At 38.2% G+C, this 27752-nt stretch overlaps 1 protein-coding gene across 2 annotated transcripts in view; it reads right to left on the bottom strand.

Moving 5' to 3' along the window:
- Positions 1–27752, bottom strand: part of ABI3BP (ABI family member 3 binding protein) — a 239679-nt gene that overhangs the window by 133399 nt on the left and 78528 nt on the right. For both annotated transcript variants that reach the window (XM_032406430.1, XM_032406431.1), the window contains exons 3-6: positions 21421–21489; positions 17642–17774; positions 5406–5587; positions 4780–4832 (exon numbers count right to left, since the gene is read on the bottom strand). In XM_032406430.1, coding sequence (XP_032262321.1) covers positions 4780–4832; positions 5406–5587; positions 17642–17774; positions 21421–21489 — 437 coding nt within the window. The remainder of the gene's footprint in view (positions 1–4779; positions 4833–5405; positions 5588–17641; positions 17775–21420; positions 21490–27752) is intronic.

Consider the following 27752-nt stretch of genomic DNA (forward strand, 5'->3'; position numbering starts at 1 on the left):
ATTAAGATGATGACAAGACTATATGTACAGTATGTGCTGCCAAAAAACAAGGAAATAATTTAGCTGCAGAATCCAATTCTTTCTAGACCTATAATTACACTCTTGCCTAATCTGCAATCCAAAGATGCGTCAAGACTGGACTCCTGAGCAAGGAGCTGCCTCTCTGTAAGTAGGGTTTTTAGGAGCAACAGGAAAATACTCTTGACTAAAATGTCTATGCTGAAGGCTCTAAATTGCCGATAAGAAGTTGACACTGTGAATCCTTTCCCTATGTCTTCTTATAAAAGTGTAGGGAAATGTCTGTTACTGGGATCCATTGAGAAATGAAATACTGTGATAATTTCCAAGTTAATAGTGTTTAACCAATTGCAACCCAATTTTAATCAAACTGTTCCACGTACAGTGTTTTTTAAAAAGGTACCAGTAACCCTTCCTCGTCGTCCCAGTTTTGCTCTTAGGCCATGTCCCTGCCGGCTCTCTTTTCTGTGGAGCTTTTGCTCACTCCCATTCCTGTTGCAAGCTTTCACCACCACTTCCTTCCACAACTCTCGTCCTCCCTTCATTTAGTAACTATTTTCTGTGTGTTTACTGTATGCCAGGAAGAAAGCGTTATTTCCCTCCTGCCCCAGAAGAAATGTGGTATTTTATTTTCCCGACTTTTAAGATATCCTGTTCCTTAAGAACCTAGGTTGTACTATATCCTGAGCTGGGGGACTAGTTAAGGGAATTCACTTCTACCATTTTTCCAGGCACGTTGTGGCTGAGTATCCAGTGGGGAGATTCTACGGGGAGAGGATGCTGATGTGGTAAACAGCAATGAACTGATGACCAATTCAGCTGATTTTAGTCCTGGTTAGGGAAAGCCTATGCTTATCTAGAAATAACCCGAACAGTAGTAACCATAGAGGATGAGGGACTTTCTATTCACTCTGCATTATATTTACTTCCTGATATTATTTTGAAAATCAGCTTTAATACATGTAGTGTTAACACTACTCTTTGTAGGCTCTTCCTTACAGGCTTGTCTATTTGGTATTTTTGTGGTGTCAGAATATTCACTATAGATTTAACTTTATTTTTAGGTCCTGAGATAAAAAAAGCTGTCCATTTGGGGAGTGGCAAGGGTTGCTCAAAATCAGACTTCAGTGGTTCAAGAGCCAAACCACATGAGAAGAACTTGGGCCTGTTACACTGTGGTTTTAATTCATTTTTAAGATGTTCTAATGAAAGTTACAAAACATATTGATTTAATCCAGTGTCCTACTTGCAAAAGTCTTCATATTTCTGGTTGTTTAGGGAGGAGTGAGACATACACCTTTGATAATAGTATTTTTCAAGTTTCTGCTTAAAACAACAATTGCTAAGAACAGAAGGATACCTGATATATTCATTGTACACAATCTTAAGGTATGGGTGGGGACCACATGGCATTGTTCCCTATTCACCTCACTCATCTGGTAACTGTTAACACTTTAAAAATTGGCACCACTTCTCTTTTTGCCAATAAGAGACATACTTTTAAAAAGATGGGTGGATCTCTGATGAAAAAAAAAAATGGAAGGGTGAAAACAGATGTCATATATTAGGGGAACGCTTATTCTAAGGAGATTGGAATTAAATAAACTTATATTTTAAAATCTCTGTTAAATACTATGTACTTCAAAAATTGATTGTTTAGGGGCACCTGGGTGGCTCAGTCAGTTAAGTGTCTGCCTTCGGCTCAGGTCATGATCCCAGGGTCCTGGGATTCAGCCCCACACCGGGCTCCCTGCTTCGCAGGGAGCCTGCTTCTCCCTCTCCCTCTGCTGCTCCCCCTGCTTGTGCGTTCCTCTCTCTCTCTCAAATAAATAAATAAACACAATCATTAAAAAATGATTGTTTAGCTAGTGAACTAGTAAGATAATTAAGTTTTTTAAAAAAATAGACATAATGTATTAAAATTACATCCTTTCAAATGTATTAAAATTAGGTCCTTTCAGCCATTGTTCTTGATTGAATCATTTTATATATATATATAAAAGGGAATTCACTTCTACCATTTTTATTATATCATATATATAAAATAAAACCTAATAGTAAACATTAGGTTTCGCCTCCATAAAAAGAGTGTTCTAGATTCTCAACAAGAATGAAAGAGCAAAATTATGATAAATGTGTTTTTTCTTTCACAAGATCATGGATCTCAAGTAACACAATTTATATAGAAAGAATCACCATTTTGTTTATGCACCTTTTCCCTATTTTTCTGGAGGTATAGGCAGGTAGGGGTGATACTGAAACTATTTAACAAGTGGTAGAACAAAGGCACCAACCAATCAGAAGAGACCTCTGCTATACATTGCACACCCGGGCTTGCCAGCCCAACACGTCCTTAGATACATGAATTATGTATATAATGTAACCAGATGCTTAAGATGGGGCTTCTTTAACATCTGCTAAGTTTTTGCTGCATATAAGTTTTAGGTGTAAGCATGTACAGGTGAATGAAAGCATTTCTCAATGTATCTTTTGCTTAAAACTCTAAAAGTAAATTTATTTCATATCTCTTAAAATACTGCCTTCTCAAAGCAGTCTCAGAGATGTCTGTCTGAATATTTGGATTGATACTGACTTTATTTGGATGAGAATATACCTCTAAAATATTTTCAGAATCAATTCTAAGTGGCCATGTCAGATGCTCAAAGGCTATCCCAAGTGGATCCTTTTCAACTTTCCTGTGTTCCAGAGCTACCCAAGAGCACAGATGGCTTTCCAGAAGGTGACAATGAAGAAAGTCTCACAGAGAAGCCTTAAAATAGCTTTTCAGTTAATTTGGGTTTTCCTTTGGAAATAGCCAAGAGTTTCAAACCACAGCTCATCACAGCTGGCTGGAGTTGGGGGTACTCCACCTCACAGCTTGAAGTGATAAAGTATCTGGCTCTGGGTCACAGATGCAGGAAGTTTCTTCCTGGGCCTTCTCATCATGGCTATTTATGATATGAAAAAGAAATTAAATTCCTTGGGAGTAAACATCAACAATCCTTCCCAATTTTGCTGAGTAACTCTCACTAGATGAAATATTCTGCCACAAGACATTATTGGGATATGATTGCTGATAAAAAGGAATGAAAGAAATGACATCATTGAGTCACATGTAAGACACAGCAGGACAGCCAAGAGGGTGAGAGATAAGATATAGCTCCTAGGTAACCATTCACAACATGAGTGGGGATTGTTCTAGAAGAGAAACAAAGAGCAACTCTATTCCCTGTGATTGGATTTAAGAGAGACAAAGCCAGAGGGACCTTAATAAGGAATGGCACAACTCAATACTTAGTACTAGGCCAAATGATTGTTTGCAAAAAAAAAAAAAAATGCAGAACCGAGTCAGTACATAACCTTACTACCTGCAATATAGTGAAATAAAACTCATATAAAGTTTAATTATCACAAAATCAAACCACTTATAAAACTAAAAGCAAAATAGGGAAATATTTGCTCCCTGGATAGGGAAGGGCTTTCTAAAATATAATGCAACTGAAAATATGACAATGGAAAAGACAAATAATTTGATTAAACAAATTTTAAGACTTGCCTATTTCAAAAATTCCCATAAACAAAATTGGTAACAAATGTGAGAATAAATGTTCCTCGATATCACAAAGAGTTGATATTCTTTAATCTACAGTCTTTAAACTATTTAATAAAACCCATGAGATTCCCAAGAACTAAATTTTAGAACTAAACTCTTCAATAAAACCCATAAGACTCCTAATAAAGAACTAAATTTAAGAACTAAAACTAAAGGTCATTAAATGGAAAAGACAAATGGCTAATAAACAAGTGAAGAAAGTACTGCTATTTTAGAAATCAGAGAAATAGAGATTTAAAAAACCATTTTACACGATTACATTAGCTGAAAATTTAGTGATGGAAATATAGAATGTTGATAATCAGGATAATAATAATGTTGATAATAGCAAGGTAACTCTGATACATTGATAGCAAGATTGTGAAGTGGCACAACCTTTCTAGAAAGAAATTTGATCATATATATTAGGAAGTTTTCAGAATGCTGATGCCTCCTTTACCCGCTCAGGACATAATGGTCTTCACTTTATAATTGGGTATATGATTTAAGATGCAAATATCTCTGTGGTTGTTATAACAATGGGTTGCATTTATAACAAGTAGTACATAACTGGGATGGTGCTTCCTGAGAAGAGATTTTGACAAGTGGAGGGAAAGAGAGAACAAGGGACTGAGTTTCTGTAGTGAGAGAGAAGCGGGGAGAGGTCTAGATGGGGGGATTGTCAGGCATGTAAGATGTGCAGATATTTACTGCACGAGAGGCTAGGCACAGTAAAAAAACCAAGCCAGTTGCTTCGTTGTTTTGGAAAAGGTTGGCTTTTTTAAGTAGGACATGAGAGAATAGAGGGAAGAGGACCGAGGACAAAAATGAATAATACCAATGAAAACAGAGCATGTCCAAACTCACTCTGGAAACATGTTATTCTAAAAAACAATCCACTGCACAGAAGATAATAAGCATAACCTCAAAACACCTGGAATATGGAAATACTTGAGTAACTCCATTGATTATCAGTACTTTAGAGCTCTAAACTTAGCAAATGCCTAAAGCATTAAGTACTTTACACAAAGCCCCAGAGCCAGTTAATCCCATTTCAACACTTCCTAACAGACTGATTTCCTTATAAAAACAAAACAAAACAACAACAACAAAAACATAATGCAGACAAAATTGCTAAAAAACATTCCTGAGAATAACCTGGTACCTACCACTGTGTGGACTTGGTCATAGGTGCTCTGGATTTTCCCATTTACTTTTTTACCTGACAGAAACAAGGAGAAAATAACATTATTTTCATTCTTTGTGTTCCTAAATTAATTCTTCCTACTCATTATGAAGAACTGTAACTCCTGTTCTAACTCTGACATTGTTAATCATCTTATTTGTTTGCTATCATTTAAAACACTGATTCCAATGAAGTTTGAATGAAGGGATCACAGGAAGAGAGCCCAGGGCCCCCTGAAGTCTTTTTATGTTCACTTTTACTGGCCCGGCTTTCAATTCCAAACACCTGCACACATTACTGCTGTTTTCACTCAGTTGTGCTCATAGATCTGAGATTGATTTAAAATACTACAATGGCCAAAGAACTGTTATCAATGGAGGCATCAAACATCAGCTTATCATTTTTTTTTGTTGAAAAAACCATGCATTAATATAAAGGGTTCTGAAATACCAATACTCAAAATCTGTTCACCTTTGTATTTTTTTTTTAAGTACTAGAGGATGGGAATTAACTCATCTCATATTTAAGAATAAAATAATTAAAAATTCGGTACTTAGGAAAAAAAGTAAGAATTACAGAAAGCTCACTGAAGCAGTTCCAGGTACTTACTGCCAACAATAGTCTTGTGATTGAAAATCTTACTCCAAATTCCACCTTCTCCATTGTCTTTCACTCCAAATTCATAAACTGTGTTGGGTTTTAGATTTTCCACAATTGTCTCAGTGGCCGGACAGAGTTGAAAAACCCATTTCTTTTCCTTATCCTTTTCTCTATAGCGAATCGTATAGTATCTGTTGAATAACCAAAATACGACGCTTGAAATTCACAGGGAGGTTCAGAAGGCTATTTTGAGTTTCTTAATACACCACAGACTCCCATCTACTTCAAAGACTGTGTTTAATACTGGCTTCTGTTATTTTTTTTAGAAATTGTAGAGAACGTGAAAAAAATAGCTCAGTGTGTACTTATTTTAAGTTCTAATCCTGAGTTGGAGCGCATGCAGCAGCGCACTGACAGACTGACAGAATTCAGACCTCTCAGTTCTATTATTCACTACTTTGCAAAAGGAAAGTTGGAAAATGCTGGATGTTCATTTTTTTCCAGTTATGCATAGAGCAGAGCATAGATATAATTTTGTAAGTGCGTCATATTGTAGTTTTATAGCTGGATGGGTGTAAGCCTGGAACTGCATGGGTTTATGCCACAGAATGTCCACCAACGTAGTATTGTTCAATTTTGTAAAAGGGGGACCTGAAACTCTAAGTCGTATCGAGGACTGCATTCTAAGGGTAACATTTTCTTATCATTATAAAAATAGAATCAAGACCAAAGCCAAGCTAAGGGTACAATGGAAAAAAATGAAACAATGCAAATTTAAGATCATGGTTATGTATATGCCTAGGGCTTGGTAATATTCAGCCATATATATGGTAAAGTAATGATAATCCTCACCCCTTTTTTTGCGCTTGTATCAGATGCAAGGTTTTATATATATTATCTCATTTAATTGTCCTAAAGTCACCTTAAGTGGTAGAAGTTACTAATCCCATTTTATAAATGTGAAAACAAGACATTCAGAAAGATCACTTAATTTGCCCATTGTTACCCACCTAGTGACTTTAACCAGTGGCAGAACCAGAATACAAAGACTCCTCTTGACAATGCTCTAAACAGCCTCACTAGGTGGGACAGCAGATCAGGACAGGGGATTTCATTAGTACTGTACATGGTAACAAGAATGAATGAGCTAGAGCTACGTGTATCAGTATGAACAGATTTTACAAGCAAAATATTGAATGAAAACAGCAAATTACAAGATAATACATATAGTCTCATAAGATTTACATAAATACTGAAACACTCACAAAAAAACTACGTTACCATATATTATTGCTGGCGGTGTAAAGGGACAACAAATACTGTAAGGATCTAATATTTGTGTTGGAGCTTTCGTTCCCAGTGAGATAAATGAGATTAGAGGTGGGGCCAACAGGTGAATTTCATCTGCTTTTTATTTGTAAATAAACATTTTCAGTAAATAAAATAATACCTGTCGGGTATGATGATGGACACATAGGTATTTGTTGTATTATTTTCAGTTCTTCTATTTTAAATTTTCTCTAAAAAATTTAGTACCTCTCTCCCACTCCCCACCCTAGCATAATTTAATGGACTAAGATTCAGGCTGGTTGCTTTTATTTAAAGCCTTATAAAATCACTCATATACTCATGCTAAAAATGTTTACTGCCATCTCTAAGTGCCAGGCACAAGTTGTTGATGCTACACAAACACAATTACCCAGAATCTCTGGAAAAAGGGCCAGGACTGGCTGCACAATTTATGAGGCTCGTTCCAAAACGAAAACATGGGACCCCTTATTAAAAAATGGTTAAGAATTTCAAGACAAAGACAGTAGAGCATTAAACCAAACATGGGCCCTTTGAAGTAGGGGACCCTGTGCAAATGCACACACTGAATGCCTGTGAAGTCAGCGGCGGAGGGTGGGGGGGTACTGTTTAACAAATACAGACCGGGGATGATTTTCTATGTTTCTGTATATTTGTATCCTGAATGTATTTGTATATTCAGACTATTTTCCTACTAGTTACAAGCTACTGATATGCTTCCTTCTTTCTAGTAAAACTACCGTCGGGGCTCCAGTCTCCTATTTCAAAGGAGCAAAAGCCAGAATGAGTGAAGGAGGCTGTTCAGCCAAAATATTAACTGCTACTGGGAACGAACAGTATAGAATAGTAATCCTCTGTGTCCTGTGAGTTGAAACATCAACAGAAATCTATGAAACATTTATTGACAAGTATGCTGCATGGAATTTTTATTGTTTTTTCCTTGCCTTGGATACCACACAATGTCAGAGAAGTGCAGAGAAGCTAAAATCAGACCAGATGGGCTACCACAATTATGCAGCTCTACTTTGGATACATGTCTCAATTCCTCATATGATTGGGGGGGGGGGCGGTGGTTGGCGCGCTGCTAACATAATGACCAAAGGCCAGATTCCAGGGTTACACATAAGCTTGATTTTATATCATCTTTCTAGGAATGAAATGGTATAAAAATGCTCTACGAACTTACCCACATGTTAAAAAAAAAAATCCATTTTGCAATTTTTTTTTATCTTGATCACAAAGCATTTGAAATACTCTCTCTGATACAAGTTTGTCAGGAAAAATAAACGTACAGGCAGCTAACTTTTCTGCTTCAGAGAGGTTATCCTTGTCAACAGTGGCTTAATTGATAACTGTATAATATAGGCAAGTTCTAAGTGTTAAAAGAGTCAATAAGACTATTTGGTGTAAAGTAATAAGTCACATTTCCTTGATTTTAAAGCTAGATTTAGGTCTTATGATAATAAGCAAAGCTGAAACCTAGCACACAGAAGGTTTTCCATAAATATTTGTGGAATGAATAAGACGGATACTTGGGTGCTCATGGGGTCATTCTAAAATTAGAATATAATTACTCTAAATGGACAATAACTCCATCACCAAAAAACACTGATCTAAGCAATCAAGTTTACAATGATCTTTTTCAATGTGTCATTGTGTAAGGTTTCACTTACCAAACTCAACATTCCTATAGAATCAATGCAAACTGAAGGAAAATACAATAAATGTCTACATTGAACATTTGCAGAAGGCTTAAGATTTTACAGTGTGTTTCAGTTTACTCATACAATAAACTCTGAAGACAGAATAAGAATTATCATAGAAGAAAATGAGAGACTATAAGTGTCTAGGTTCTGATAATCAGTGACAGAGCCAGGCAAATGGCTGTTTTCTGACTCCTAAGCTAATACCTTCAGCATTGCACTGGACTGTCTTTCTACTATGGTGCTTGGCAAAAGGAGATGAAAAAAGACAGGTAAAATGACCTAGAAGGGAAGAGGACAATTCTAATTCCTTTTAACATTACGTAAGGTTTATTATTTCATTGTATATTTACCATAACATGGAGTCACAGACTTCCCATTATTGTCAGAGGATACTCAGGATCAAACATTGATTGCACCCTTTTCTGTGGATGATTAAATTTGGACACAAGTGCAACAAGTCTAGTAAAGATACAGGTAGCAGTCAGTGAAGGTCATCAGATCAGACCCCTGGAAAGCCTGCCTCTAGCAAGCCTGCCTCTTGGACTTTAAGAACAAGAACATCTCGTGTCCTAAGTGGTAAGGAACTATTGAAGGTAGTGTTTGGTTCAAATACCATTATCTCTGCTTACATATCCCTAATAGTATGAACATTAACAATAATGGTTATTGTAGCTTAAACAAAATCCTTAGCTCCTCAAAATGTGGAGAAGGCAGGTAGAGGCTTGGCTTGGATATTTGTCAGCTGCAAACTAGTAGCCTGCTTTCATGGGAGTCTTTGCCCACTTATTCATCACTTTTCTCCCTCAAAAGAGAACGGGGGTGGACTAGCCAATCTTTGAGATCCTTTCTGTTCCTAAAAGATGACTGTAGCTGCATATTAGACATTTTATTCCAATAAAACACAGAGGCAGAACACAGGATAGAAACCCCATAAACAAAATTTATGAAATAACTGGCAATAAATTACCAAGAGCAGAAATTGAGTAATATCAAGATAAATTTAGTCCTTTCACAAACCAGCCTGGCTTGATGCATGTGGTTGGCTATCATTTGGACTTTCTATGCTTTTTTTGGCAATGTTTTTGTTTCTATGTAATTAGCTACCATTATATTTCCTAAAACATCTATTCCACACATGTTTTGATCTCTTCATATCAAAGGACACTTCCTGACACCCCCTCTGTCAGTATTTTTCTTCTTGCCTTGTGGAGACTGGTGACTGCTGATAGAAATTCTGTCCTCACTCCATTCTTCTCAAAGTGTCTCTCCCTATCATGCCCTCCCTGCCCCCCCCCCGCCCCTGATTCCAGGGTTCTCCCTTCTGCCAACACATAAGCATCTAGGTAATTTTATACCATTTCCTTATTCCATTCACTCACTCTCTGAGTTGAATAACTGTTTAAATATTTTTCATTCTAACAAAAATAAAATGAATATTCCCTTTTTATCCCTGCTATCTTTTAACACAGAATTTCTTTTTTTTAAAGATTTATTTGAGAAAGAGCACTCGTGAGCATGCACAAGCAAGGAAGAGGGGCAGAGGCAGAGGGAGAAGCAGATTCCCAGCTGAGCAGGGAACCCAATATGGGGCTTAAGTCCAGGACCCTGGGATCATGACCTAAGCTGAAGGCAGATGCTCAACCCACTGAGCCACCCAGGTGGCGCCAACACAAAATTTCTTCAAAGTAATCTACCTTATCCCACTTTCTCATGACTCATGAGGCCTAAATCTCTTTGTAATCTGGTGTCTGGTCTGTTAATAAAACCTTTTGATCAAATCTAATGATTTAATCCTCTGTGAATTTCCTAACTACCTTAAAATCTACTCATATTCTTCTCCAAATCTACTCCTATTCCTGTTGACTTCGGGTACCTTCTCCCCTCATGTCCAATCAGTTCTCAAGCCCAATTAGGTTTCCTGCATGATTCCTCTTTTACTTGTCTCTTCTCTATTTCTAAGCACTCATGGGACCAGTTTAGGTCTTTATTATCTTTGGACTCTTAAAATAATTTTCAAGCTGGTCAAAAATTTCCAAAATCTCTCTTCTTTATCACCTACTGGTGGCTGGCTTAAAATCAACAGAAGGAATAAGTTTCTATTGATTTTAGTGCTATCTAAAATGGAATAGCTTGCCTGAAATGGAAGTTATAAAGTAAGGCAAATAATATCAAAATTAACAAGAATAGCAAACACAGTTCCATTTATTGAGTGTTGTGTGCCAGACACTGTGTTAACGATTTTATATGTATCATCTCATTAAATTCTGACAACTCTATGAGATATTACTATTACTAACCCATTTTACAGATTAAAAAAAACCCCAAGGCTTAAACCATTTAAGTAACTGTCTAAGGCCACTCAGCTAATAATAGAACAGGATTTTGAACTTAGGTCAATCTGACCAGAATTTTACCCTCCATATCTATGCTGTTACCATTGCTGGAAATACTCATTGTGGACTCTGAATGGGAGATGTTGCAGAAGAGGTTCAAGAGCTAGATGGCCTGACCAGATTTTTTTTTTTTGAAGATTATTTATTTGAGGTGGGGGAGGGGCAGAGGAAGAGAGGAGAGAGAATCTTAAGCAGACACTGTGCTGAGCATGAGCCCCACACAGGGCTCGATCCCATCACCCTGAGATCATGACCTGAGCCAAAATAAAGAGTTGGTCGCTTAACCGACTGCCACCCAGGGGCCCCTGACCAGATGATTTTTAAGGCTTGCTCTGAACATTCCACCTACTTATTCATTTGTACCTTTGTTGAGACCTACTATTATAAAGCATGATGCTAGGATCCACATGCACTGGAAGAGGAGCAGGGCATCGTGAAAACTTCACAAATGAGCTCACAGTAGAGTGAGGGGAGGAGGTAGGTGTACAAATGGATAGAACTAAAGAAGTCAGGGTGAAAAGCACAGGGTCCTGAGGGTGGCTAGGTACAGCACTAGGTGGCCTGAACTTTTGAAATGGACAGACCACATTTTAAATCCCATCTTAGAGGTGTGATTTAAAGCAGGACATCCTACGTAGGTCCAGGAAAACAAAGTAGTCCAGATTTAAAGCTCATGGCAGGAGCAGGACTCATATATTCTTAGAGATAGACTGCAGGAGAGATTCTACAATTTCTTTTACCAGGCAGTGGGGAGCTGGTGGAGATTCTTCAGCTGGTGAATAAAGTTGAGCAGTGATGAAGAAGGCTAGACTTATCAGCACTGGAAGAATTCGGGAGAAATTGGAAGGAGGAATCTCAATTAATGCACTATAATCCAGATAGGAGAGAACAAAGAAATGAATCGTGGAAGAAACGAAATGAAGAGAAAAAAATAGATCAAAGTGATATTTCTACAGAAGAATTGATGAGACTGGATTCCTTGTGCGATATGGGTGCTAAGAAGAGTGTAAATACAAATCCAAACTGAATTTCTAAACTTAAAGAAAATTAAAGTAATAGAAAGGAGTTCTTTTGGTAGTATAGAAAATATGAATTTAATTGGAGTCTGAGGTACTAACCACATTATGTGGCCCCTGTAATGGAGAGAATTCCATCAACTAAAAATACAGTCTTAGAAACTTGGAAATGAGTCAAGGTCAGATGTCAGCACTGGAAGCCATTTACATCCTTGTCACTCCCACTGCTCTCAGGACAGCAGCAATATCAGCACTTCCTGTTACCTTTTAGAAATGCAGAATCTCATGCTCCTCAGGCCTTTGGAGTCAGAATCTGCATTGTAAGAAGGTCTTCTATGTGATTTGTGTGCACAAAGTTTGAGAAGCACTGTTCTACTTGGAAGTGATAGTTAAAGACAGCACAGATGAGATAAGGGGGAAACAAAGACGAGAGATCCAAGGATAAAACTCTATTCCATTTGGGGAGGTAGGATAACAAATTAACACAAGAGAGGAGGAAAAGGCTAAGAGGAAAACCTAAATAGAAATGTCAGAAAGGGGCGCCTGGTTGGCTCAGTCGGTTAAGCATCTGACTCTTGATTTCAGCTCAGGTCTTAATCTCAGGGTCATGAGTTCAAGCCCTGCACTGGGCTCCACACTGGGCGTGGAGCCTGCTTAAACATATGTATAATGTCAAAAAAGGAAGATGGCCACCAATTCCACAGAGAGGTTAGAAAGTGTAAGAACGGAGAAAACTCTTCTGGATTTAGCAATTAATTGATCATTGGTGACCACAAAGAGATATTTCAGTGGAGTGTTAGAAAGGGAAGGGAAGCCACTGAAAAGGAATAAAGACTGGGGGCGGGGGCGGGTATGGAAACTGGGAATAAGAGAGCAGACCACTCTGAGAAGTTCTGGAATTAAGAGATTGAAAAATCCCTTGGAAGAGAGAACAGGATTGAAAGAAGATGTTTTGGGATGGGGAAATCACAAACATATTGGCAAGCAGGAGGCAGGGCCCCAAGGGCAGTGAGGGCACCAGTGTGAGAGTGCAAGCTTACAGAGCGTGGGCAGGACGGGATGGTGAGCACTGTCTGAAGTCAGAAATGGGTTCCTTGGAAAGAAGAGAAGAAAGAGAAACCTGAGGTGAAGAAAGAGTGAGCTGATGATGGATAATCTAAATTTCCTTGGCATTGCAGAAGCCAGGATGGATTGGGGTAGGAAAGGAGCCAGGGAAAGTAGCCTGGATGTGATCCCCAGGAACCACGGTAAGGTGACAAGTGTCTGAATGAGAATCATTGGCATGGACATGGAGAGATAGAAGACATTGATGTACTTGCCCAAGGCAGAACTCAGAGAACCTGGGGGCTCATTAGCTATAGGAGAGGACAAATAAAAAAATGAATAAATGAATCAAGTTTCAAGTAGGAACAAACAGAAGAATTAAGGTACTTTGGAAAGTACTAAGAAATGGAGCTGATTATCAAGAAGAAATAGTAGGTGTTTGATTTTGTCACCTTAAGTTTGAAGTAATGGTGAGACATCAATGTGAAAACGCTGGCATTTTACTCTTTATTCACTGAGTATAAATATTTACTGAAGGCCTACTATGTGCCAGATGCTGACCCAGGGACTGGGAAGATAAAGCTGGTTAAGATACACATGGTCCCTGTCCTCACAGAGCTTAAAGTTTACATGCAAAGACGAATGGGTAACAAGGCAATGAGTTCAATCAAGTGAAAATGCACAGACATCAAAAATATTCACTTCTTAAAAACAAGCGGGGAACAAATAGAAAGGCAAGGGCCTGCTCTGGACTGGCCGAAAAGGCCTCGTTCTACATTAACTGTAAATAAGTACAAATGAAAGTGTTAGAAAATGTGAAAATGATTTCTAAACAAATCATAAAGCTTTAATAAGTTGGCAAAGGAGTGAGAACTAAAGCAATCTTGAACACTTTAACAAGCTGGAAACATGGGAAGGAAAAAGTAAGCTATTAATGAGGAAATAAATTTTGGTTAAAAACATGTTTTACTCTTCATTTGAGCCAATTTGGAAAGCTTTCTTTGGACCTTAGATATATTGAGCACAAATGTGTACATTCTTCCATTCAAAGCCTATTAAGAATAAAAACTGTAAATTAAGCACATCTACTTTCCAATGTGGATTCAGAAAAGGATTTAAGAACATGGATGCCCATATGGACCCTGTGCAAACAGGCATAGAGCCACGTGTCATGAAGGATAAAGTGATACTCCATTAATACTCCAAACTTAAAAGAAAGCATAGTGGTTTTCTCCCTGGCAACTTACTACACAGGACTTGGATACAGAAAGTCCAAAATCAAAGTATGAAGAAAAAAAATTCCCAATAAATTATTTGCTTTTCATAGGATAAATGGGGCTGTACGAATCAATGAGAACTGATTTTTTTTTTTTAAACCAGAGGCTTTACCCAGGGCACCAATACAGACTCTGATGGATGACAATGACCCCAGTAGATGTTCCTGTAGCAAGCCAACGGCATTCAGATTCCAATGGTTTTTTTAAAAAGGTACTCCTGAAGGAAAAATTCAGCGTATTAATCTTCCAGTTTTCAAGAAGTGATCATTCCCTATAGCTACTACTCCTTATTCTAACCTACTGGCTTAGCTGAAATTCTAAAACAAAACAAAACAAACAAACAAACAAAAAAACCCACCATCACGTAGGGGTAGATTTCTCCAAGTCTGCTTCTAATTACATTGATTTAGAATCCTGGTGGGTTTATTTGGGTGTTTATAACATGCACAGTAGTTGCAGAGCTTTTAAACAAGGACTACTATTTTTTCTCAGGTTCCACCAAGACTTTAAATGTCAACTCTTTATTAACTAGGAAGAAAGGAGGCATGTGTAAATGAAATCCACAAGTACTCAAAGTGCTTTTTTTCAGGCATCACCACTGAATTCTTCCCTTTTACTTATGTCTTAAGAGTCCCCTATTTCTGTCAAGGGTACCTTGCTTGTCCCACTCATTCAGAATTGAAAGTTTCCAAGCATCTCGATATGCTATTATTGAATCTTTTAAAAAACTTCATTCTAAGTAGAATTATTGATTTTGACTAGTGTGATTTGATGGGCATGACTCCACCTATTTGATGAGAAGAGCAAAGCCAGAGTGTGTGAGCAAGGGGGTGAGGGAAAGGTACATGCATTGTTTGAGTAGCTTGGGTCTTCTAATCAATTGCCTTGTTAATATCCTAGCTTTACCAGATCATCTGCTCCTCTCCTTATGCTATAAAACTATGGCAACATCCATCAATTAAAATTAGCATCAGATAAATGCTTTCAAGAAGGGGTAGGACCAAGTGAAATTGAAGGAAAAGTTTGAGGACAGGGGAAGAAATCATATCCAAAGCTTTTTCTATGAATTTGCACGTCACCAAACTTCATGAATTTATCAAGCAAGGTAAATAACTATTAAAATCAGCTGCATTTTGCTGCAAGAGCACCAAATTTCCTTTCTTCTTTCCCACCCCCCTTTGGTCTTTTTAAATTAGAGACCAAAGAAAATGAAAAGGAATAAGAAAGCAATCCATAAATGTTATTTTTCTCAGCACTGGCATCCTGGACCAACCCTGTAAAGCTGGAATTATCACAAGAAAACATGTTCTTTTAAGAGTCCATTTTCCAAACAAAATAAGTTATGGACTTAGTGGTGGATGATAAAGGAACATTTCAGACTCTTTGAAACTTCTCAAGCTTATTTATTTTTTTTTTTTAAAGATTTTATTTATTTATTTGAGAGAGAGAGAATGAGAGAGAGCACATGAGAGGGGGGAGGGTCAGAGGGAGAAGCAGACTCCCTGCCGAGCACGGAGCCCGATGTGGGACTCGATCCAGGGACTCCAGGATCATGACCTGAGCCGAAGGCAGTCGCTTAACCAACTGAGCCACCCAGGCGCCCCTCAAGCTTATTTAAAAAAATAATTGGTTTTGGCAATATCTTCTACATGGCTTTTTCCAATAATTTCTTCCTTCAGAACTATGAACATGTGAAGGAAAATCTATTATTGTTCTTAGTCTAGATTTCCTAATCAAAGTCATATGAAAGGTACTCTTGAGAACTTATAAACATTTTTAAAGGTCCTTCTTTCTAATTCAATTTAGACAAATAAAAATAAAACACCACACAAGAGAGATCAAGCCAAAAAATGTATGAAAAAGTGCTCAGTATTGTTAGTACAAGAGGAGTGCGTATTAAAACTCTAACAAGATGCTGCTACACTAGAACAGAGAAAATGCAAAATGTTCACAGCATGAAATGCTGGTGAGGATGTGGAACAATCTAAACTCTCATATTGCCTGTGGGAGTATAAATGGAAAAGTCAGGCAGAAAAAAAAATTAAATATACATTTTCCCCATGACCCAGCAATTCCACTCCTAGGTATTTATTTAAGAAAAATTAAAAGATATGTCTACAAAGTCTCATAAAAAAACATTTATAAAGTCTAAATTCATAATAATCCAAAACAAACATAATTAGGTATCCACCAACAAGAGAGTAGATAATAAATGCTGGAATATTCACATAATGGAATACTACTCAAGAATAAAAAAAAGGAATGAACTATTAATACCTGCAATGTTATCAATGAAACCCAAAAACATGCTGAATGCAAACAAATGGACACAAAAAACCAACATAGTGTATGATTCCATTTATGTGTAATTATAGATTAGGCAACCTAATCTACAGGGATAGAAATCACATCAGTGGTTGCTTCTTGAGGAAAGTTCTGTCTGGAGGGATGACAGTGTTCTATTTCCCGATGGAGCATACGATACTGATCAAGCTGTGCATTGTACTGGATTTAAATTATACCTCAACAACATATTTTTTATTTAGAAAAGAAATCAAACTTTTACAATTTAAAAATCACTTTGAGTCTTTTTAAAATTAAAAAAAATTAATGAAATGCCTTGGTTGAAGCTTGAAAGTTTGGAATGCTCATCAGATGCAAAGTTCTGAATTTTAAAGATAATGCAGTAAATGTTTATGATAAATAACCATTTTATTTCCCAGCTTCAGCATGTTGTACACTGCCCAGCATATAGACCATGCCGAATATACGTGCTGGGTGGATGAATGGCCTTCGTTTAAAAATATACTTAGATTTTCTTATTTTGTCCTGCTCAGGAAGATAGGAGCTCCATCTCCAAACCTGTGCTTTTCCTCTGTCTACATCTCGCCCTGTGAGTTACTCTCCAGTTCTCTAAACCAGTGATTCTCAAATGTAAGTCGGCATCAGAATCTTCCAGAGGGCTTGTTAAACCACAGATTACTGGGCCCCACCTTCAGAGCTTCTCATTCAGTAGATCTGGAGGGGGCCTTGAGAAATGAACCCAACTGATTTTGATGCTGCTTAGTTTGGGGCCACCCTTTGAGAACTACTGCTTCTAACACTTCTTCAACTGTCAAACCAAAGGTCAGCATTTCCAACTTTTAATCATCTTTCCTAATTGTCTTGTGCCTCATCCTCTGAGCTTTTATTACTCTTCTCACTGATACTCCCCACTTGCTATTTGGCTCATTCTCCCTTGTACTTTATTCTTCGGGAAAAAAAAAATGCTTGCATGTGTTTTCTATTCAGGTAGATGATAACTCTCTCAAGGGTGGGGACCCTCACTTAGTATCTTCCTTCCTCTCACACCCAGAACAAGGTGTATAGCTAATGGGTGACCCATATGTGCTGGTGCCCCTGATATTTATATATTCTTCCAAAGCATGTACAGATACTACTAAAAGCAAGAGCGAATTTTCAGGAAAAAAAAAAAAAAAATCCTTTGTTAGGATGAATTACCTGTCATTGGGACAGTGACTTGGTAATGTCCAGTCATGGTGTGGGTTAATGAGGAAACCCCAGGATAGGAATACGGAGCTTGGTGTCAGAGTGCCAACCACCAGCTGGAGAGGTTTGCGAGAGCGTGCTTTACCTATGGAGGTAACGTGCAGGTTAATTCTGGTAACACAGTATATTTTTATGATTGGGGTAGAATGCATAAAAATGACTTAGGATGATGATAAAGAGCATGAAAGCATCAAGTTCCTTTTCTTCTCATGGAGTGCACAAATATTACCAATTTTTTGCCCATGAATTTAAGCATAAACCAAACAAAATATCATTTTGAGATTTATGTGTGTATGTATATGCATATATATACGAATGCATATATGAGTAATGTATGCATATAAACTATATGCAATCATACTTAGGTTTTATTTTCTTATGGGTTAGGGATGAATATGAAAGTCGTGACTATTACCAGTGAAATAAATAATGCAAATGCTTTGCTCACTTCATTTCTTTTACAGATACAATAAAAGTGTGCTGGTTTTCCCCCTTCTCCCAAGACTATGAATTAGTGTGAAAGAACATCAAAGACGAGAAAACAAAGCTTAATGTCTGGCTTGTAAGTTATATTCCTTTTTAAAACCAGTTTAGAAGTATAAAATCCCTGTCATACAATTACAATAAGCCTTTTTTTACAGTGAGTGTCTAAATGGAAAATGTATACACATTCTTTTTTACTCATTCTTAATACTGCTGGAAGAGTAGGGATGACATAGGAAGCGCAGTTGTTCTGATGGGAAGAATTGGATTTGGGCAATGCCAAATGATGGTGATAAACCATTTTAGATTCTTTTCCAGTATATAGGAGAAAGGTATTTGCATTTTCAAAAATATTTGGAACTTCAGGAATAGGGTCAGTGAAAAAGCAATGAAGATCCTTTGCCATGGAACCCAACATTGGCTCATTAAAAAATCTGTAGATAACATAAAAATGCAATAAGATATCTAATAAAACTATGCAGAACATAAAGCATTCTTTTTATTTCCATTGTGTTTCCTCTTTCATTTCATGAGACCATGCCTGTTGTATTTGCTATAGGAAGAACTTGTGTTATTTTGATCTAATGCAGTAGGAACTAATAGGTAGGAAGGTACCTCTTGTATGAGCTTAGTGAAAGTTATCTGAACCACATGCCCTTTAAAATTGTGCCATCCTTGCTGCTTCTGGTAGATTTAAGTTCTGTGAGTTGTTATTCTGGTGAAAAACCTTCTCAGCCCAGAATATATGTAAGCCTAGTGGTGGCCAACTGTTTCATGGTGACATAGCTGAATTTTTAAAAAGTTATATGCAGGGCGCCTGGGTGGCTCAGTCGTTAAGTGTCTGCCTTCGGCTCAGGTCATGATCCCGGGGTCCTGGGATCGAGTCCCACATCGGGCTCCCTGCTCGGCAGGAAGCCTGCTTCTCCCTCTCTACTCCCCCTGCTTGTGTTCCTGCTCTAGCTATCTCTCTCTCTGTCAAATAAATAAATAAAAAATCTTAAAAAAAAAAAAGTTATATGCAAACAATGACTCATGGAACACTACATCAAAAACTAATGATGTAATGGATGGTGATTAACATAACATAATAAAAAAAGATATTTGAAATAATTGTCAAGGATAGCTGTTTATTTGTTTGCAAACACGCTTTTATCCTTCTCCATAAAATTTTCCACCTCTTGTGATTCCAAGAACCCAAGTCTGACTCCCAAAGGGAGTAGATTAGAACCTGGTGAGGGTAAGGGGTTTATGTAGTTTGAAAAAGGCCTGAAGGGATTCTGATATCCATTTTTCCACCCCTGAGTTGGTTTTCACTAATGTAATACAACTATCTCATTCTACAAATGAAAAATAAGGCCCAGAGAAGAGTTTCAAGGGTATCCAAGGTCACACCAAGAGCAAGGTCAAGACTCAAATTTCCATCTTCTGAATTGTTATCTAGGTTTCTTTTCTTTTTTCTTTACTACATCATTGGCATAGCTCACACTGTATGAAGATTATGCCCTTTAGAGACAAAAAGATACATTTTCCTTTCTCCAAGGGAACCTAAGGTCTACATGACCATAAAATAATTATTTCAATAAGTTTGGATCTTAATATAAAAATGATTAAAATTTATGTGGCAGATGCAAATATAAAATGAATCCAAGTTAATGCCTCAGTCATTGTATCATTCTCAAATGCAGATTACAAAAACATTACATTTGTTGCCTGAGAGGAAAGGTGGGGTATTATATCCTGAGCAAGATGAAACAATTTCCTGAGCTGGTCATCACAAAGGGAAAAATAATTTCAAGACCAGTGTCATAGAAGTTCCCAAATGAAGTTATAAAGTGTAACTAAGGTGTGAGCACTCTTTTGACGTCCCTTACACATTTTTGTGTGTTTATATTGAGAAATAGTTTGAACATGAAGCCAGAATCCCATGGATCCATACTAATACCTCTTGACTTTATTAAATATTTTGAAATAGAGTCTTGAAATGATGACTATCATTATAAATTATAAGGAGTCACTGGAATTTCCCTCATGCTTTGGGAGAATGTAGGAGGCCAGGAAAAAGAATTTGTATTTTTCAAAATGCTTGACTGTTTACTGCTGTTCTAAAAAGAAGTGAAAACCAACAGAAGGAGGGGAGGGCACTGTGGCAACAAATTTCTGGTAGCAGGCTTGGCTGATGCATCCAGAAGATACAAAGTACACAACTGCAAAGGGCCTGTTTGCTCAGGGTATTTGAAGACCTGTATGCTCCCCCAACCCATTTCATGCCGCTAGAAACATAGAACAAACAAAAGACATCCTTTTTGCTTGACAGCTAGTGTACTATACAAGATGAACATGATTAGGAAATATTAAGAACAGTTTGCCTTAGTAAATGAAAAAGAAAAGCAAAACATTTTTATCAGTAATCGACAGTCAGGGAGATGTGGTATCAGACGATAAAGGCATATTCCCAGCTTTCTTAGGTTCTGACAGCAAAGGCCTGCCTATTTGATCTGAGAAGGAATTTTAGTAGTGAAATTGGGACAATGTAAGATTTTAAGCTTTCTTTAATCACATAGAACATGTTTCTACTCATTTATTCATAGGTTATTTACTTTCCTGTTTCCAGTCTCCCTCTCCCTGGGAGTCTTGGCGTTGTGCCGCTGTTCTAGGAAAGCAGTCCTTGCTCTCATGTCGGACTAAATAGAAGAGGGTCCGAAGGGAGAGGACGAGTAAAGTAGAACCCACGTTCCAACCCACTGACCATGCATATAAAGGAGTGATGCTTTTGAATGTGAACAGTCTCCTTCAACAAAGGTTAGACATTAGATTTTTGCTCTTAGAATCTCGAAAGCACCAGAGCGGGCCTGAGTTGACACACTGCAAAGTAGATTCAGGCTAACAGGAGCTAAGTCTAAGCAAGCACTTGCTATGGGCCAGGCCCTGGCCTACAAGGCCACACACGCATGAACTCATTTAACCTTCACGACGACCCTGGTATGCAGGAGAAAGGAGGCACCGAGAAGTTCAGTAATTTGCCTAAATTCCTCAGGTTTGTAGGTAGTGGTGCTGGGATAAGATCCCAAGCAGCCTCTACAGCCAGACTGTAATACTTGCAAGCAGGGTTATCCGCTGACATGGGCCCTGCTGTGTTACGTATTCTCATCCACATTCCTAAGGCATCCCCAAGGCACTTGGTCTCCATGGGCAGAAATGAAGAGGCATGGTTTAAAGTTAATAAAATCTGAAAAATGAACAAAATATACCTGAGCATGACTTCTTTCGACTTGGAGGAGGAGCAGGCCGCACAACAATCAGATATTTAGGCTCCGCATCTGGAAACGATAACATTATTTATCAGTAAAATTCTCTAGGAGGGAGCAACATTTGCGACAGCAAACCCATGTCCTGACTCAATGTTCCCCAGGCCTTAGTCACGGTAACCACAGCACCAGTGGATGAGAGGACCCAGGAATGTGGAAAGCTAATACTTCCTGAGACAGTTCAGTCTATTAAGTTTTTAAAATGAAAATTAAATCCAGATTTTCAAAACCAAATGGACAGAAGGCAGGAAGAGAAATCTTGAACCTTGCTAGACACAGATTTTGTGCCACATTTTCATCAGTCCTTCCCTCTGCAAAGAGATTTTTTAAAAATCCAATCATATCCATTTTGTTATCCTACTCTTCACAGGAGTCAGCCTGATGCTTCAGAATCAGAGAAGGAAAATCATACTTGCATAAGACACATGAGACACAACAGGATCTCACCTGCTGTAGGATCTGAAACTGCTCACTTCCGTAGTAATATGAATATTCATAATGTTCTCTTTGTTTTTATCCTATTTGCATAATTTCTCAGCCTGTTATTATATTCAACCAATCGTTTTTGTGAGCAATGTTTAAACGAAGTCACAGTTTCAGGTTGGTATACTTTTCATCTAATACGCCAATGGAAAATAAATTAAAAGAGAATCTCTTAAAAATATTTAGGCTTTGGGGCACCTGGGTGGCTCAGTCAGTTAAGCATCTGCCTTTGGTTCAGGTCATGATCTCAGGGTCCTGGGATCGAGCCCCACGTCAGGCTCCCTGCTCAGCAGGGAGTCTACTTCTCTCTCTCCCTCTGCCTCTCCAGTCCCCGTGTTCGCTCTTTTGCTCACTCTCTCTCAAATAAATAAATAAAATCTTAAAAAGACTATTAGGCTTTAGGGGCGCCTCAGTGGTGCCATTGGTTAAGCATCCAACTCCTGGTTTTGGCTCAAGTCATGATCTCAGGGTCGTGAGATCGAGCCCTGCAGCTCTGCACTCAGGGTGGAGTCGGCTTGAGATTCTCTCTCCCTCTCCCTGCCCCTCCTGCTTATGTGCTCTGTCTCTGTAAAACTAAATAAGTAAAATCTTTAAAAAAAAATTTAGGTTTAAAATAAAATGATGTTTAAACAATTAGTATGCACTAAATCAGGAGCTAATAATTTATCAAATCCTCTTTTTTTGAACTGATGTTTCCAAGATGGTTGATGCCCTTAAAATCTGGAAAGCACCAGAGCAGGCTTGAGTTATGTATATTAATTTAAATATACATAAATAAGCCAAATATACATTGGGCATACTAAATAGCATTTCATAAGCACTTCTGCTGAACTGATTGATGACTATCATCTACAATAGTTCTTCAGTAACTTTGGATCATGAAATTCATTCTACACCCGATTTCATTTGGATGCTGCAGTCAACAAGAGTTCACTCCTGCTCACTCAGAACTCACATCTTTGTTTTGTTTTCATTCTGGGTTTAAATGTCTCCCCTCTGTGAGTTTGGAACAGAAGCCTTCTCTACCCAAGGCTTTACAGAACTGACCTCATTCTCAGCTAGAGACAACCTGGCAATTCAGCCACTTTTAATGACTTGAGCGTTTGTCTTTTTCTGGACACCCCACACAGCCTTATTTGCTATAACCTGCTACAGTAATTACACTACACGAAGGAAACCAGGTAACCTCTCAAACCGACCTTAGAGCTTTGCCTGCTTACTGATGATTGCCTCATGACCACAACACAGATAAGGGAACATTCATTATGTTTCCGAGTCTTGTGTTTGAAGGCATATCTTGCTTAGTGGAGCTTATACAAGGAATGCTTAACCTAAATCTAAGGTCCCTAGTAGGAATATAATACATTTCCTGATTTTATTTGGGATATAAAACAATGTAAGTATTAAGAAAGTATCACATATTCAGTAGTTTCTATGTGTAGGGTACTTATTAAGCACTCTACATGTGTGGCTTCATTACTGCTCACGGCAATCCTACTTGATACATACTATTATCACCACAGTTTGTAGAGGAGGTCACCAAGGTAGGGTGAGCTTCAATGGGCAGGCAACATGGCCTGTCACACAGGGCCCCATGCTCAGAAGGGTCTCATGCTTGGTTTAATGCCCTGCTGTCACCATCTTGAAATTCTTAATAGTTTTCTCTTTGCATCTGGGTTTCCTAAGGGCAGTATGAAGGGCTGATAAAGTCTGTGTGTGAGCAGAGGAGACGGGAACAATAGGCAGGCCTGCAGTTTCTTCCACTTCCATACAGTGGTTGAGATGCCCTCTCAGCATAGAGTTCGGAGGGACCCAGGACACAAGGGGGTTTAGCAAGACTCTAAGGTCAAACAATGCAAGCAGACTGCATCTCTGGCTGAGGAAGAGGGCCTGGTGCGGATCTGTGAGGACACACTGTTCAAGCAAACCAAAACTTGCTCCCATGCAGATTGCAACACAAATGACCAAGCAATCCTATAGTATCCTCTCTTACTCATGTTAGTTCTCCATATTTGCCAACCACTTATGCTAAAAAGGACCACCTAGAAGGAAAGAGGAAGCTTGGAGCAACCCCCAGTTCCCATGCTTCTCCCTTCTTCCTCACTCGTAAGGAAGCCAGAGGCAGAGTTATAGAATGTCCATGTGTCAAGAAGTGAAGGAAAAAGAGGAGTTAGTTTTGTGCATTTCCACTCTTCTATCAAGAATGAAATACACGTGCATGTCTCACCGACAAAGTACGAATTGTGTGATCTGTGCTTCTGCTTAGGAGTTGAAGGCCCATATTTGCATTTAAAACTAGCATTGCACAATGTAAAGATAAATGGCAAAATTCATGTTAATAATTTAAAATTTTAATTTACTTAATCACATTAAATAACAAAATAACACCATCACAAATTGAGAAACTGTGGAAGAAAGGAAATATTTTAGTATCTTTAATAGACAATCTTCTCCTGCTTTTTGAAACAAGGTCCTTGCATTTATTTTTAACTTGGCTGTGCAAATTATATGCTATCTTGAATTTACTTCTAGAAAACAAAGCTAAATCTCTATTTTTCTTAAATTACTCTCACTGTGGCAGAGTCTCTTAGACCCAGTTTTTTATTTCCTTCCTTGATGCACATTAATTCAATTTTGCCGTGGTTTAAAAAAAAAAAAAGGCCTGAAATACTAGAAAAACAACATACGCAGAAGCCAAAGATAGTGCCATGATCCAAGACATATGGTTATATGAGCAATTTAAAAGTAATTTTTGTTATGATCAGTCATTTTGCATAAAGCCTCGGCTGTGACAGCCAATTACAAATTGGAACAGATGTCGGGAACTGGGTACAGATAGGTGGCCTCTCACTACTGATTAGACACTTCCAACATCATGTATTTCAGCAGTGCTTGTGCTCCATTTGGAACACAAACATGGGAAAATAAAACAACTAAAAAAACAAAATTTCTATTTCAGTTCTGTACTCTGAAATTGTTTGCGGATTTGTAGCAGCCTGGAAATATATACACTGTAGCTTGATCAGCAATTCTGATAACTACATGCCAAAACACACTACTTCATTTAGAAAATGTATATAATTAAAATGTCAATTTAAGCAAATTTGTGGGGAATGCAGTTACTTTAACTAACTCTCCATTCCTAATCATTAAGCCTATACCGTGTTGTAGGCTAAATACATTTCATTTGCTTAATATTTCAAATGCCCTGAGGTGAAGGATCGGGACAGCTTATTGTTTAAGGAAATCTATTATTGAAATCCTTTATAAAGTACTAGATTTTTCGGTAGTGCAAATAATTCTTCCATAATCGCTCTGTTTGATAAATCCCCATTCTCACATTTTTATTAGAGGACCTCCACCTTGCAAGCCACACAAAGTAATAGGTTCATTTCTGCCGTGCAAGTTCCCACAAAATAAACATCTAATAAGCCAGGATGATCCTACAGGAAATCATATAAAGGGCTTGAACAAAAATAATGATTTACCCCTACCATCTTTTTAACAATTTGGTTTCATATCAAACTAAGTTTCTAGACATAAAAGCATGAACTTTAGATCCTGGAATCAAATCCTGCTTGCTAGTTGCTCCTATAAGGTGAGGGCTTAATGTATGCGCAACTGTTTTCTCACCTACAAAATGGGGGGAAAAATCACAGTACCTAGCTGCACAGGGGTCTTAGTGATGATTAACCTGTAACAGTGCCTAGCACACAGAAATGCTAATTTATGGTAGTTGTTAGGGTAACAATAAAGATGAGGATTTCTTGAAAGCAGAAATTTGGGTCTTAAGAGGCCCTGAGGACTTATAAAAAGGAAGGAAAAATGTTTAAAGCTTTTTTTTAAAAGCAATCACCACAGGCTCCAAAATGCAAAAATTTCACAAAAATAAAATTACACACCATACAAAGATCATCTGTCCTGACCAGACTCTAAGTAGGCTCTTACGAGCTCTTTTTCAACAAGGCCCTGACTTTGGGCTTCTTTTGTGTTCATCTCTCTGTCATCCAGTTTTATCAAGTGTTTTTGCTAAAATGTTTTAACCAGAATCCCCTATCCTCCATGCCTGATCGCCTACCTGATCACAAGGGAGGATCCTCATCTTCCACCATCTCCTGATCACCCTGGACTGCCTTTAGCAAGAATCCTGTCTGGTTAGTTTAGCCAGGTTCCCCCACCCCTTACCCTCATGTTTCTTCTTAGTCATTTTCCATCCATGCATTCCCACCTCCTTGGCTATAAATTCCCACTTTTCCTTGTTGTATTCAGAGTGAAGTTCAATCTCTCTCCCACACTGCAAGATCCCACTGTAGTGGTCCCTACGCCTATTGCAATAGTCCCCACCCTTAAATAAAGTCTTCCCAACCATCTTTAACAAATGCCACTGAATACATTTTCCTTCACAATACTCACATCAATGCAAAAAATCCTAGAAAATTTATTGGTATGCAGAATCTGGCAGCACATAATACAATCATATATTATGGCCAAATGTAGTTTATTCCAGAAATGTATCATAAAAAGAAAAAAAAATAAGCCTATTTCAACGGGTACTAAAAGTCATTTGACTAAATTCAACACTAATTCTTAAGTGATAAATGAGGAGTCAATGGAGTCTTTCCTTAATGTGATAAAATAGATCTTAAGACATCTTACCCAACTTTCTGTAACGTATAGCACCCTACACATACATTCCTGTTGAGTAGCTCTTCCTGGCTTGTAATAACATTCAACCCTCATTTTTCTTTCCCTTTTATTAATTTATTTTTAAAAATGTTACCCTAGGATTCTATTTTGTAACCTGCTTCAGCTTTTCTGTTGAGTATCTGAGACCACAGATTAGGAAAACAAACAAGAGTAATATAACCAACTATAGCAGGTGTTCTTTTGGGGACTAAAATGAGGTGGTGGGTTTGAAGCATTACTGGAATATTTACACACAAGACCAGCTTACCAGAATTGCAAGTTAGAACAAACTTGCTCACAAAGACCCAGATTTAAGTTTCTATGTCCATTTCCCTTTTTGAGGTACCTCCTTGCTTTACTGAGTATGGCTGTCCTCTGCAAGCCTATTTTTACTTGTTCTCGGGGAGGATCACAAAAGCAGCCATTTGCAAGTCACTGTGAGTGAATTCATGTTAACACAGTGCCCCTGCTCATGTCTCATTCTAGTTCAGTGACATAAAGCAAAGCATATATCCTCTACTAAATACATACAGACCAATGTGCAGGCTTTACTCTGGCAGGAGAGGGGCCAGGCACTGAAGGGTTAACATGACAGGGCTCTAAGGGTCTGGGTCAGGGAAAACGAACATCGTCTCAGACATCCTTCAAGGTTCAGAGAAGGGATTCAAGATGAAAATGAATGTAGAGGTGACTCTGAGTCTGTTAAAGACAGTCCATAAGCATCCTTTGTCAGTAACTAGATTTCTGTGGTTAAAAAAAAAAAAAAAAAAAAAAAAGGTCAAATAGGTAGAATTATCCCTCCTGTTATTTGGACATCTGAAAAGAACAGTGATGCTTAATCTTTGGTTCACTCCCAGAGAGGGGGAGAGATGGCTGCCTCTGGGTCTCCCCTGTGGAAGAGGCTGAAATCTCTTGCTCTCTGGAGGTAACTGGAGCTGTAGAAAGGCTTCTGGGATGTACAACGTGGGCCCTAGAAACCCAGCAAGGAGAACATTGGGCACTGAGCTAGAGCCCTGTTCACACAAGGGGCTTCCTCTGAGCAGCTGTGCTGTCCTCGCTGGGATTTTGGCCAGTAGGCACCTGATCAGAGGGCAGAGGAACAGAAA

This window comes from Phoca vitulina, unplaced genomic scaffold (assembly GCF_004348235.1).
Source record: "Phoca vitulina isolate PV1807 unplaced genomic scaffold, GSC_HSeal_1.0 scaffold8, whole genome shotgun sequence".
NCBI classification, from domain to species: Eukaryota; Metazoa; Chordata; class Mammalia; order Carnivora; family Phocidae; genus Phoca; species Phoca vitulina.